At 42.6% G+C, this 14,136-nt stretch overlaps 1 protein-coding gene across 1 annotated transcript in view; it reads left to right on the forward strand.

Moving 5' to 3' along the window:
- The window catches only part of WWC1 (WW and C2 domain containing 1), a 73,547-nt gene that overhangs the window by 43,515 nt on the left and 15,896 nt on the right, over positions 1-14,136 (forward strand). Inside the window, exons 9-12 of the mRNA XM_035105164.3 lie at positions 172-414; positions 6,130-6,219; positions 7,644-8,179; positions 13,440-13,548. Of these exons, the coding sequence (XP_034961055.3) occupies positions 172-414; positions 6,130-6,219; positions 7,644-8,179; positions 13,440-13,548 (978 nt within the window). The remainder of the gene's footprint in view (positions 1-171; positions 415-6,129; positions 6,220-7,643; positions 8,180-13,439; positions 13,549-14,136) is intronic.

A 14,136-nucleotide genomic window follows, 5' to 3' on the forward strand; every position in this document is an offset into this window, starting at 1 on the left:
TTATGTCACTACATTAGGACACAATTTTTATACGACTGGTGAGAGCTGATAAATTGTGGTGTTCAGTACTACTCTAGTTGAATATGCAAGAGAGCCCAACAGGAAGGTGTTTTGAGATTGCTGGAACATATGTGCCATATGCAAACTTAATTGTTTTCCTTCATCCTATAGAATAGCAAATTTGAAAATACAGTTGGCTAAATTGGATAGTGAGGCCTGGCCTGGTGTGCTGGATTCTGAACGAGACCGATTAATGTTAATCAATGAGAAGGAGGAACTTCTAAAGGAAATGAGGTTCATTAGCCCTAGGAAGTGGACTCAGGGTGAAGTGGAAAGACTGGAGATGGAAAGAAAACGTCTAGAAGAAGATCTTCAGACTGCAAGAGATACGCAAAGCAAAGCTTTAACAGAAAGGTACATTTAACATATTTACTTTGTTTAAATAGTAAAAGTGGATTCTTTTCTTCTGTTCTTGTGGATTAGAAAACTCATTACAGACACTTGCATCTAATTAAACTGTTACAAGTGCTTGCATCTGACTATAATTTAATTGCATGTGTTACAGTCATTTGTTTTGTTTGCTTTATCTATACCTATAATAAAAATATAAGAATGTTATTGCACTGCAGTTCACTTAGCCACAGGCAGGTGATGTTGCAAACTACAGTGTGTTAACAGCCTTGGGTGAGCTGCTGGCCATTGAAGCGGCTTCAGAGGGCAGTAGCGGATGATGCAGGCAAGCTGCAGAAGATGAGTCATGAAAGGCTGGGGTAACTCCTAAACCATGTATCCCCAAACTGCAGCCCTCCAGATGTTTTGGCCTACAACTCCCATGATCCCTAGCTAACAGGACCAGTGGTCAGGGATGATGGGAATTGTAGTCCAAAACATCTGGAGGGCCGAAGTTTGGGGATGCCTGTCCTAAACAGTCGTCCTACTCTGCTGCTGCTGTTGCTACAGACCACCTTGCTGAAGACACCCTTTAAGCCTTCTTCAATGAGTGGGACTGTTGCTGAGAAGGTGTCCTGGCCTCTCATGACTCTTCCTCCACGACTTGCCTAGGCTCTTTGTTTCTGCCTTGCAACTCCTCACAGGAGAAGGTCTAATGAGAATGGAGGCTTCCTCTATGACTCACCTGCATCAATTGACTGCCACTTTTGGTCTCCTTTCTGTGGCGTTCTTGTTGGGTTGACTGTTAATCTCATTTGGTTGTGAGCTAGAGGTTCCCCACCCCTGGCCTATGCAAACCTTCAGGCAGGACCAGAGTGCAAGAACTGAGTGCTGGTTCTCAACAACTGGTATTAAAAGGCCTCTGGCAGTGGAAGTACTGCTGTAATGGCTAGTATTCAGTGATAGCCTTCTCTTCCATGAGCTTGTCTTAACCTCCTTTTTAAAGTTGCCTGTTGGTGGCCAATACAGTATCCTTTGACAGCAAATTCCACAGTTTAATTATGTGTGGTGTGAATAAGTTCTATTTATCTGTTCCATGTCTTCTTGTATTTGACTTACTTGTATGATCCCAAGTTCTAATATAGGGGACGCAAGTGGCGCTGTGAGTTAAACCACAGAGCCTAGGGCTTGCTGATCAGAAGGTCAGCGATTCGAATCCCTGTGACGGGGTGAGCTCCCGTTGCTCTGTCCCAGCTCCTGCCAACCTAGCAGTTTGAAAGCACGTGGATAAATAGGTACTGCTACAGCGGGAAGGTAAACGGCGTTTCCGTGTGCTGCTCTGGTTCACCAGAAGCGGCTTTGTCATACTGGCCACATGACCTGGAAGCTGTACGCCGGCTCCCTTGGCCAATAACGCAAGATGAGTGCTGCAACCCCAGAGTCGGTCACGACTGGACCTAATGGTCAGGGGTCCCTTTACCTTTTAAAGTTCTAATATTACAAGAGAGTGAGAATACTAAAACCTGGTTTACCAGCCAAAATCTTGGTTCCAGTCTCTAGTCACTTAAGATATCTGTTGACATGTCACATTCTTCATGACATTTGTTTCAACCTTGGAATGATCAGGCATGAGATGTCAAAAAGTGTCATCTCATGGTGTGAATCTCTATAAAGTTGATGTGTTTAGCTGCTGCATTCAACATCAGTATCCCCAATAAACACGGAAATTGATATGGAAATGGGGTTTTCTTGTGCTGTATTACTTGGATATTTAGGCAGAAGCAAGGCTCACATCTCCAAAGAAACATTAGAATTGTAGCTATATTTAAACTCAAATGTTTCTTTTAAATGTTATCCCCATAGGAACTAAAGTTTTAGGAGGGATGCAGTTTGACAACAAGACTATCAAGCACGTAAAATCTGCCGCTTTTCACACTCTTGTCTCCTGTAATTCATTTGGTTAAAAAAGAATTATATTTGGTGACTGGATCTTGTGAGACTGCATCACCATTTCAGCTGCAGATTAAGCCCCATGGGAAGGTGCAGTAGTAACAGGGTGAAAAGCCTCTCTGTAATTGCCATTCTTTAGACTTGGTGTGTGGGTGGATAGTACTTTGAGTCTGCAATGATGTTTCTGACAGTCAGGCTCGTCTCGCTAAAAATGACTTGAACATGCTGTCCTTTATCTTATTTTATTTTTTTGTGCATGATTTTATGGCTTCTTTTTGTGCATAACTAACAGCCACCCCACACAAATGAACTAAAAACATGTTTGTGGGGTTTAAAACCTCCTGACATCTGAAATATTCCAGAATCCTAAGTGCATGTGATATTTATTCATCTCCTGCTGCCCTCCAACTATTCAAATGCTGTCTAGATGAGAAAGAGGGACACACACACCTCTTTTTCTAAAAATACCACTTGATGCTTGTTGAGGTCGTGGTGCTTAGTTACTAGTTATTAAGTTAAGTTATTAAGTTAAGAGTGGTAGACTCGTAATCTGGTGAACCGGGTTTGCGTCTCCGCTCCTCCACATGCAGCTGCTGGGTGACCTTGGGCTAGTCACACTTCTTTGAAGTCTCTCAGCCCCACTCACCTCACAGAGTGTTTGTTGTGGGGGAGGAAGGGAAAGGAGATTGTTAGCCGCTTTGAGACTCCTTCGGGTAGTGATAAAGCGGGATATCAAATCCAAATTCTTCTTCTTCTTCTTCTTCTTCTTCTTCTTCTTCTTCTTCTTCTTCTTCTTCTTCTTCTTCTTCTTCTTCTTCTTCTTCTCCTCCTCCTCCTCCTCCTCCTCCTCCTCCTCCTCCTCCTCCTCCTCCTCCTCCTCCTCCTCCTCCTCCTCCTCTTTAAAATAATGCTTGTATTCAGTCTGTTCACATAAGGAAGTGAGAGACAATCCTCCCGAAACACCTTACATATTTTTGGGTCCCTGCCAGGAAACACTAATCTTGCTTATGTAACAGATCTTTTTCTTCCTGAATAGTTTGCATACCTTTTGCAAAGACCAATAATGTAGAGAAGATCAGGTGTCTTCTGTACACAAAACTAACATGGCTGATGATACTTTTTATTTTTTCAAACTGACTTAAAGTTCTCTACAACCAACAAATCTTAAACTGCACCTGAAAGTGTGAAGCCAGAACTGCAAGATGCGTCTGAAGTGCAAGATGCCGAAGAATTGTGAATTTCAGAAATTAAGAATAGTAATAAAGGAATAGTTATATAGATAGGAAGTTTCTTCGGGTGACACCCATTATTCCTATTCTGATCTATGCAACATAACATTTATTGAGTTACACTATAATTGCTTTTAAAATGTTATATAGTAAGAAGCTTTTGATGTGAAGTCGAATGTGAATACTAAGAACAAACAAAATAAAATTTTTACTTCTTCCAGTAGCACCTTAGAGACCAACTAAGTTTGTCATTGGTATGAGCTTTCGTGTGCATGCACACTTCTTTAGATACACTGAAACAGAAGTCCCCAGACTCTTATGTATAGCCAGAGGGTGGGGAGGGGTATTACTCAGAAGGGTGGTGGGAATGGGTGTTTGACTGATAGGTGTGGAAACTCGTTGATGACTGTTAACGACTGCAATTTGTCTTACAGGAAAAAGCAAGGGGTGAGATGGATAAAGATAACTTTATCATGTATAATGAGATAAGAATCCAATGTATTTGTTCAGGCCAGGTCTCTCCATGGTTCCAAGTTTGGTAATGAGTCTATTTCTGAAATTCTTTTGTAATAAGACATCTACTTTGAGATCTTGTATAGAATGTCCTGGGAGATTGAAGTGTTCTCCTGCTGGTTTCTCTGTCTTGTGATTCCTGATGTCAGATTTATGTCCATTTATCCTTTGGCGTAGGGTTTGGCCTGTTTGTCCAATATAGAGAGCTGAAGGGCATTGCTGGCATTTGATGGAATACACAATGTTAGAAGATGAGCAATTAAATTGTCCTGAGATGGTATGTTTGGTGTTGGGGCCAGTAATGGTGTTGTCCGAGTGTATGTGGCAGCAAAGGGTTTATTGCGGGCTCTGGTACTCAGTGTCCATGTTGAGTCTGGTGGTTGTATTATTTTAGGTGAGGAGTTGTTTAAGATTGGGTGGCTGTCTGTAGGCAATGAAAGGTCTTCCTCCCAGAGCTTGAGAAAGAGAACTGTCATTGTCTAGGAGAGGTTGTAGATCTCTGATGATGTGTTGTACTGTTTTAACTTGGGAGCTGTATGTGATTACTAATGGTGTTCTGTTATTTTCTTTTTTGGGTTTGTCTTGCAGCAAGTTCTCTCTGGGTATCAGTCTGGGTCTGTTGATCTGTTGTTTAACTTCATCAGGCGGATATTTTAATTCTAAAAAGGTTTGCTGTAGATGTCTTAGGTGAGAGGATCACACTTCAGAATGACCTTAAGGATAAAGTGTTAAGGATCACACTTCAGAATGACCTTAACAGATTAGACAACTGGGCCAAAGCAAACAAGATGAATTTTAACAAGGAGAAATGTAAAGTACTACACTTGGGCAAAAAAAATGAAAGGCACAAATACAGGATGGGAGACACCTGGCTTGAGAGCAGTACATGTGAAAAGGATCTAGGAGTCTTGGTAGACCACAAACTTGACATGAGTCAGCAGTGTGATGCAGCAGCTAAAAAAGCCAATGCAATTCTGGGCTGCATCAATAGGAGTATAGCATCTAGATCAAGGGAAGTAATAGTACCACTATATTCTGCTCTGGTCAGACCTCACCTGGAGTACTGTGTCCAGTTCTGGGCACCACAGTTCAAGAAGGATACTGACAAGCTGGAACGTGTCCAGAAGAGGGCAACCAAAATGGTCAAAGGCCTGGAAACGATGCCTTATGAGGAACGGCTTAGGGAGCTGGGTATGTTTAGCCTGGAGAAGAGAAGGTTAAGGGGTGATATGATAACCATGTTCAAATATATAAAAGGATGTCATATAGAGGAGGGAGAAAGGTTGTTTTCTGCTGCTCCAGAGAAGCGGACACGGAGCAATGGATTCAAACTACAAGAAAGAAAATTCCACCTAAACATTAGGAAGAACTTCCTGACAGTAAGAGCTGTTCGGCAGTGGAATTTGCTGCCAAGGAGTGTGGTGGAGTCTCCTTCTTTGGAGGTCTTTAAGCAGAGGCTTGACAGCCATCTGTCAGGAATGCTTTGATGGTGTTTCCTGCTTGGCAGGGGGTTGGACTGGATGGCCCTTGTGGTCTCTTCCAACTCTATGATTCTATGATTCTATGAGAGTCTCTGTCTGTAGAGTTGGAACAGATGCGGTAGTAATGTAGGGCCTGGCTATATACAATGGATTGTTTTGTATGTTTGGGATGGTATCAGTCAAACACCCATTCCCACCACTCTCCTGAGAATACCCCTCCCCACCCTCACACTATATATAAGGGTCTGGAGACTTCTGTTTCAGTGTATCTGAAGAAGTGTGCATGCACACGAAAGCTCGTACCAATGACAAACTTAGTTGGTCTCTAAGGTGTTACTGGAAGAAAAGAAAAATATTTTGTTTCGACTACGCCAGACCAACACGGCTACCTACCTGTAACTAGTACTGAGAACAAAATACTGCTTTAACAAAATGCTGCTATAGACAGGGCTTTGGAGACTACACCCTGCCCATCTTCAGGGCATTGTATTGGAAGGGCTTACTATGGCTCCTTAATAGGATAATGCTTTGAGTTGCATTTTAAGCTGTTTTTCCCCTGTTTGCAGATTGAAATTAAATAGTAAAAGAAACCAGTTGGTCCGAGAACTAGAGGAAACAACGCGATTAATGGCAATGTTGCACATCCAGCTGAAAAAGTAAGTTTTCCACAGGCTTCTTGCACATACTTCACATGAATATTGGCCGTATACTCCTACAATTCTGTCGTATGGGAAACATGTTTCTAAAACTGGTTTTTGAAAATGGACATGCTGCCAATCATAAAACAGCACAACTTCTTTGTACCATCTGCTGCTGTGTTAACTTTGGGATTGAAATAGTGTTGCAAAATGGTGTTTTCAAACATTGTTCTTCATTTGAAATACAAGTAATAACATAAAGAAGAATCTTGATGAATTGGTTATGGTGATTCACCTAGCTCAGTGTCTTTTTTTCCATCAATGGCCCTCTGCTGGGCTTGGGAATCTCACAAACAGGGCATGAATGAAACAGACCTCTTTTATTTTTTTTTAAAAAAGCCCTTAGCAACTGGTATTCAGCGGCATATAGACTTTTAACATAGACGTTCCATTTACCCATCATTACTAATAGCCATTGATAGTCCCGTTAATCTGTCTGACCCCTTTTTAAAGCTATTGAAAGTAGTGATCACTATACCCTGAACTGTCAGTACCATAGATTATTTGTGTATTGTGTGGGAAAATCCTTTATCTGTTTGATCTTCCTTAAGTGACCTTGCACTAGGAAAAGGAGAAAAAACTTCATCCATTTTCCCCAGTGTCTTGAACCCGCCCAAAATTATAAAGCCCTGAACATTAGCATGAGCAGAAGCTTTTTGCTTTGGTGCAGAAAAGCTGCATTTGGTTTGCAGTATATATCTCAACCCCATGACAACCCAGTGACTACTATAAGGAGATGCAAGTGGAGATGCAGGGTGCTGATGTGTGACTGTGCGGCACAATACAGCAACATGTCTCCTCCTGTAGAATTTAGATATCAACACGATATGGGGCTATGATCTTATTGCATGCACCTAGCAGGTACTTTTATACAAAATGCATTTGCATTTATTTCATTTACTTCAAATATTTCTATATTGCTTTTTGATTGCATTTAGGCTGTTTTTTTAAAAAAATAGTTGATAATTGCTTTTAAATTTCCCCTGTCATAAATATTCAATCAAAATGAAGCATCAACACACACACACACAACAGTTTGGGATATCATATATATTCACTGGAACAAGATGGGTTTTTGCATGACAATGGAAGGTCATCAAGAAGTGGGAATCTGATGGATTTCCCAGCACACAAAGTTCCGGAGTCTGTTTAATTAAGACTTAGAGTTTGTTGTCTGTTCACTCAATTTATGTCATGCTCAAGGTACTGTCTCTCCTTATCCTGTACAACAACCCCTTTAGCGGCTTAGACTTACGAACTGTGACTGCTTGGGAATTTGAACCTAGGTCTCCTTGCTACTAGTTAGGGCACTCCAGCTGCTATACCACACTCTTAGTTGCACCTTTCATCTCAGATATATTGCTCTCTCTCTTTTTTTGCAGCCTTTCATCTAGCATGCTTTCCCTGTCTTCTGGCAGCAGTCCCGGCTCTCTTGCATCCAGCAGGGGTTCTCTGGTCACCTCAAGCCAGGATTCTTCAACCTCAGCCAGCTTTACTGATCTGTACAATGAACAGTTCGAGCAGCTGGACTCTGACTACCAGAGCAAAATGGACATGTTACTTCTGGAGAAAGCCACTGGTTTTCGGCCTTCAGGCTACATCACTACTATCCATGAGAATGAGGTGGTGAAAACTCAGAAAACTGATGTTGCTAACCGTTTCCAGGCCCTGAGATCCTTATCTGGGACACCAAAATCATTGACTTCTTTGTCTCCAAGGTCATCTCTCTCTTCTCCCTCTCCACCTTGTTCACCACTAGTGATGGACCCATTCTTCACAGGCGATACCTTCACTGGTCAAATGGATTTTGAAGATACTGAAATAAACAGTGGTCTTTCTGAACTTGGCCTAAACACTGCAAGTGGCAGGAAGTACAGAATGGAAGAATCTAAGACTGGTGTCAAACATCTGGACCAAGGTAGAGTGACTATTGCCCACCTCCTCCCATTCAGCCAAATTATTTCCCCCCTTTAAAAACTGCTTTTATTTAACAACACTTTTTAAAATAAAGCAGGCCACAAAGCAATGAACAAATGCAAAACAAAAACAAAAACTTTTTAGATGTACTAACCACCATAGGGGAGACATTAGTGGAGGTAAAATTTTGTTATCAATGTGTGTCCAGAAAGAAGATACAGATAAGGAAGGGAATAGTACATTTAATTTATTTGGTATCCATAAGCAAGTGTCTATTCATTCAGCAGATCTCTCCCCCCCCCCGCCCCAAATAGCTCTGTGACTGAAACTACAATATGTTCTTGAATGGGAGAGGAGTTGGTCAAACATAAAAGCAACAACCTAGATGCAAACAGGCTGCTTCTGGCACAGCTGTTTCTAATTGAAAGTAAAATAGTTGACACTGCAACTTAGTTATTTCTTTCTTTTATGGAAATGTTTTATATACCACTTTCCATTTAGCACAGGGGTCAGCAATGTGCAGCCCATGGGCCGGATGCGGCCCACAAAGACCGTTTCAAGCCACCCCTGAACCAAGCCGCCCGCTCGGCGAGTCCCCTGCGCACTGCACTAAACCGGCACAGTGCAACGTGGGGACTCACTGAGCGGCACCGGAAATTGTGTCTGCGCATGTCCAGACGCTGAAAATCGCTTCTGCGCAGGCGTGATTTTGGGTGTCTGGGCATGCGTAGAAGCAATTTCCGGCACCGCGGACATGCACAGACACGATTTCCGGTGTCACGCTGTGCCAGTCCGGCCCACGGACAGTCTCCATGGGAGTGATTTGGCCCATGGCCGGTAAACCTTGCTGACCGCTGATTTAGCAGAACAAAATGGTACACAGTTTATGAGTGCAAAGGATTCTAAAATCTTAATCACGCAGCACCAGCAAATCTGTATATAGACTCCACACTCTGGGTGGATTCAGACAACCATCCTTTTGTCAGTGACTCTTTTTAAAGTAGCTTGGCATTAGGAGTGCTGCTTGTATAACAACAACAACTATTATTATTATTATTATTATACCCCACCCATCTGGCTGGGTTTCTCCAGCCACTCTGGGTGGCTCACAGCACATATCAAAATATGCTAAAATATCAAACATTAAAAACTACTCGATACAGGGCTGCCTTCAGATGTCTTCTAAAAGTCAGTTAGTTGTAGGGTGTTCTACAAGGAGGGCGCCACTACCTGGTTCCCTGTAACCTTGCTTCTCACAGTGTGGGAACCAGCAGAAGTCCCTCTGATGAGGACCTCAGTGTCTGGGATGAATGATGGGGATGAAGACGCTCCTGGGCCAAGGCTGTTTGGGGCTTTAAAGGTCAGCACCAACACATTGAATTGTGCTCAGAAACAGTTAGAAAACCATTAGACGAGGTTGACGGAAGTCCTAGGTTGTGATAGCCAAAGCTTTGTTATATTGTATAAGATGGGGTGTGATGTTTGGAAAACGTGCAAAAACCAATCAAATTATATATATATTGAAAAGAATTGTGCTCAGAAACGCACTGGGAGCCAATGAAGATCATTTAGGACCGATGTTATATATGGTGCCTGTGGCCACTCCCAGTCACCAGTCTAGCTGCTGCATTCTGGATTAGTTGTAGTTTCTGGGTCACCTTCAAAGGTAGCCCCACGTAGTCCAAGCAGGAGATATCCAGAGCATGTACCACTATGGTGAGACAGTCTGCTGGCAGGTAGGGTCTCAGCCGGGGTACCAGGTGGAGCTGAAAGACAGCTGCCCTGGACATAAGAATTGACCTGAGTCTCCGTGGACAGCTTTGAGTCCAAAATGACTCACAAAATGGTATCAAAGAGTCCACAAGATGGCCACATAGCTTTTATTTTGTGAGCTTGCTGAAGGACTGGCATGTTGGAACTCTTTAGGTATTGCACAGTCCACCTACCCTATAGACTTACTTGCTAATCTGTGAAAGAGCACCAAGTAGAATCTCAGTTAGTATCGCTAAGGTTTTGTTGTGTTAAGTAAGCAACATATTAATGCAGTGATGGCGAACCTATGACACGCGTGTCAACACTGACACGCATAACCATTTTTGGTGACACGCGACCCTCCCCTTTTTCCTTTTTTTTAAAGGGGAAACAATTATACATTTTTGTTATTTAAACTATAAATATCGTGAAATTATGGGTTTTTTCTCGAAGTGACACACCACCCAAGTTATGCTCGGGTTTTTTGGCAAATTTTGACACACCAAGCTCAAAAGGTTGCCCATCACTGTATTAATGGGTCACATAAACCTGATCAAGGAAAGATACTGGAATGGTGCTTGCCTTTAACACGGTGCCCTGAGCTTTTCCATTCTCTTTTGAGCAATGGCCACATTTGTACTATGAAATAGTTATTATTCCCATTAGATCTCGCTAGTAATTAGTCTTAACCTTTCTTGGCTCTTTGAGAATGGCTGCGGCTGTTAAAGTGAAAGCTATAAGGCGCTAAGCAGATTAAGGGTTGTTATTCAGTCAGCAGACATAATAATCACCACAGGTAGTTTATTTCAGGGCAGTAATGAGGAAAGCATCCACTCCCTGGGTTCTGCTCACACAGCTTAGAGCAGCGCAAAAGCTGCCTGATTGAGTTACAGCCTGGCCTCCTGGGATCATGTGTCCTCACATGTTCTTGTAAGTACCGTGTTTCCCCTTTTTTAAGACACCGTCTTATAACTTTTTTCCCTCAAAAAAACACACAGTGGCTTATTTTCAGGGGGTGTCTTTTTTTAAAAAAAAAAGTGCTGGTACAACTGGGACCCACTGGCTCAGGATGCTCGGTGCTCTCTTCTGCACATTGCTGGGCGCGTTGTTGGCGCTGCCAGTTCCGAGCGCCTGCAGGGTGGGGTGGGGGTGGCAGTGCTTTAAACCCCCAACCCTGTAGAAAGCAATGGAAGTTATGGACTGTAACAATCCTTAAGAGGCGCAGGTCTTAAAAAACCCCTGGTATCACCCTTGAAGCACAGCCTTCCAAAGTCAGGGGGGAATAGGTCTGTTTAGACAAAGGAAAGGATCGGGGGTGATTCTGTGCCCTGGGACCCACAGAACTACTTTAAAAATCCCAACCTGGGGGGGGGTCAAATAGTGAAGCCCCATAGCCCTGTAGCAACAGAAGGCACATTCTGAAGCACCCGAGCTGTTCGGTTCCATAAAAAATCCAGGAATTGTAAAATTAACAACAATAATGGGGGGGCACTCTATCCAAAGAGTTAAGAAGGAATGGGAAAGTGTTGAGTTATATATGGAAAAATATGGAAAGGAAAGTTAGTTAAAGATAAAAAATAAATAATTATCGCAAGGGGAAAAATAACATCATAAAGGGTAATAATATTAAATATAAAATAGACAACACAACAGAAAAAGCAAGTATATGACTAAATGAGATCGCACAGGAGTGAGGGAAGTGGGGAGAGAGGGAGGGGGGTAAGGAATGGAAGGAGGCAATGGTTGGAGGAGGGTATAGGGGGATGAATTAAAGGAAAATTAAGACTGAGAAGCGCATGGTTTTTGTTTTTTAAAGATGCAAAGGCTTGCAATCAGCCAAAGTATAGAGCCCAACTTCTAGGAGACTGCGATCTACTTGCGGATTTATAAACTGGAGGTGATCTACCCCCGTTATATTGGTGTTCAGGTCAGAGTTGTTTTTAGAGAGAGGAAATATCCCATTTTTGAGGTTAAAGTAAAAGTTCCTGACCTTTTTTTTATAATGAGGAAATGCTGCTAAAACTCCGTTCTTCATTCCACGAAGGGGAGAGGGGGCGGGGCCGGGTGCTCAAAGACAAAAGAAATGGAAAAGGAGATAGCGATCAAATCCAGCCTCGCATTCATGCAGCCGTCGGGAGAGGCAGGGGCTGCAGCCGAGTGCTGCTTCACAAACAAACGGGGGAAAGTGCTTAGAACCCAGAGAATCCAGCTGAAAAACACGAAGCAGCAACAGCAATTGCACACACACCATCCCAAGCCAGCACAGTAACCAAGTCCCAAAAGCAAGAAAGGACTCAGCAAACACTGCTGCGGCCGGCGTTGCTGCTGCTGACTCGGGGAGCTCAGTGATCTCTTCCGCACAGCGCCTATCACTATGGCTTATTTTCGGGGTACGGTTTATATTTCTCAAATGCTTAGAAATGCTGCTATGGCTTATTTTATGACTACGCCTTAAAAAGGGGGAAACACGGTAGAACTAAATAGCATATCCCCCAAATCTCCAACACCCCTTCTTTAGTGAAATCATGTTTTTCCCCCAAAGCTTTTTCTGCTCCCCAATTTCAGTGTCTTTTTTATCTAGCTTAATTTACTTGAACAATGGAATTTGCCTTTGCTTATGTGCTGATGCAGTTAAAAACTACCATGCAGATTTTAAAAAATAATAATGAAGTTAAAGGGAGAGAGAAAGAACCTGTATCGGGAAAATATTTAATTAGAATAATTTCTTTTCACACATATTGGATTTTCTTGAGAAGCCACAAAGGTTGCATTCTTAAAAGACTGCAAATCTATAGGTCCCATGTAGAGAAGTGTTACCAATAAGGAGCAGCTTTTTAAGGTAAGAGGCATGAAGGTGAGTTGTAGAACATGCCATTGTTTTAGGATAGCAGAACAACTGAGGCCAATAATTAATTTACGGTGGGCTCACATATTGTCTTGACAATCAATCTACAGAAATACTGTAATTGGTGGGCTGCATTTAACTTGCTGGCTCTTATGCTGTGTTGGCCTTGTCTTATTTACCTGATCATCTCTTAGTCTGTTCTGCAGAACATCTGCACAACTGAAGTCTATTTTTTAAACATTCTTGATTTCAGCATATGAAAGTGGTGTATACTGAGCCAGCCCATTGGTTCCTCTAGCTCAGTATTGTCTATCTGCAGCATTTCTCCAAGACTTTATGTCAGAGTAGTCAACACACTGCCCTTCAGATGTTGGTAGACTCATATCTGCCATCAGTACCTGCTACTCTGGCCAGTGGTCAGGGAAGATTTGCATTTTAATCCAACCTCTGGTGGGCTCCACATTGGCTACCCCTGCCTTAGGCAAAGTTTTTTGTTTCGTTTTTTTAATTCCCAGTATAACAGACATGGTTGCAAACATTTTAAAAGTTCTGTCTGTTGTCTAAATAAAGGGTTCTTTTTAAGGGGATAACAACATACAAATTAAGGATTAGTCTTTCATTCATTCAAAACTGTTTTTTCCCTTTCCTCCCTCTGTTTTTGTAGGTGTAAGTATGGTTGAAGGAGCTGCACTGAAGACAGCCTGTGTATCAGCTGCAGTGTCAGATGAGTCTGTGGCTGGAGACAGTGGAGTGTACGAAGCATCTGTGCAAAGGTACTCTTATGTACAGTCATGCCTCGGTTTAAGTACGCTTCAGTTTGAATACTTTCAGTTTAAGTACTCCGCGGACCCGTCTGGAACGGATTAATCCACTTTCCATTACTTTCAATGGGAAAGTTCGCTTCAGGTTACGTAAGTATGCTTCAGGTTAAGTACAGACTTCCGGAACCAATTGTGTACTTAAACCGAAGTACCACTGTATTACATGGTATACATCCTAACCAAATCAGACAGAGTGACAAGGGAGCTTCCAGGATTTACCATATTTTTCCATCTATAAGACATCCCCATGTAAAAGACCCTCCCCCCCTCAATTTTGGGGGACTCAATTTTAAGAAAAGGAGGGGAGATGGACCAAAGTTGTTGAAATTCTTTCCCCCACGCAGCTGCAGGCAGGAAACACTCCCTAGATTGTTTCCCGCATGCAGTGGCATTGGGGGAAGTTGCGCTCCCACCAACTGGCTAGCGGGCGGGCCGCTTCTCCCCCCCCCATCCATGTATAGGACGACCCCAGTTTTTTGACATGATTTTTGAGTCAAAAAAACTCATCTAATACATGGAAAAATACAGTAATTGTTTTTG

Source organism: Zootoca vivipara, chromosome 2, assembly GCF_965207765.1.
Source record: "Zootoca vivipara chromosome 2, rZooViv2.hap1.1, whole genome shotgun sequence".
NCBI lineage: Eukaryota > Metazoa > Chordata > Lepidosauria > Squamata > Lacertidae > Zootoca > Zootoca vivipara.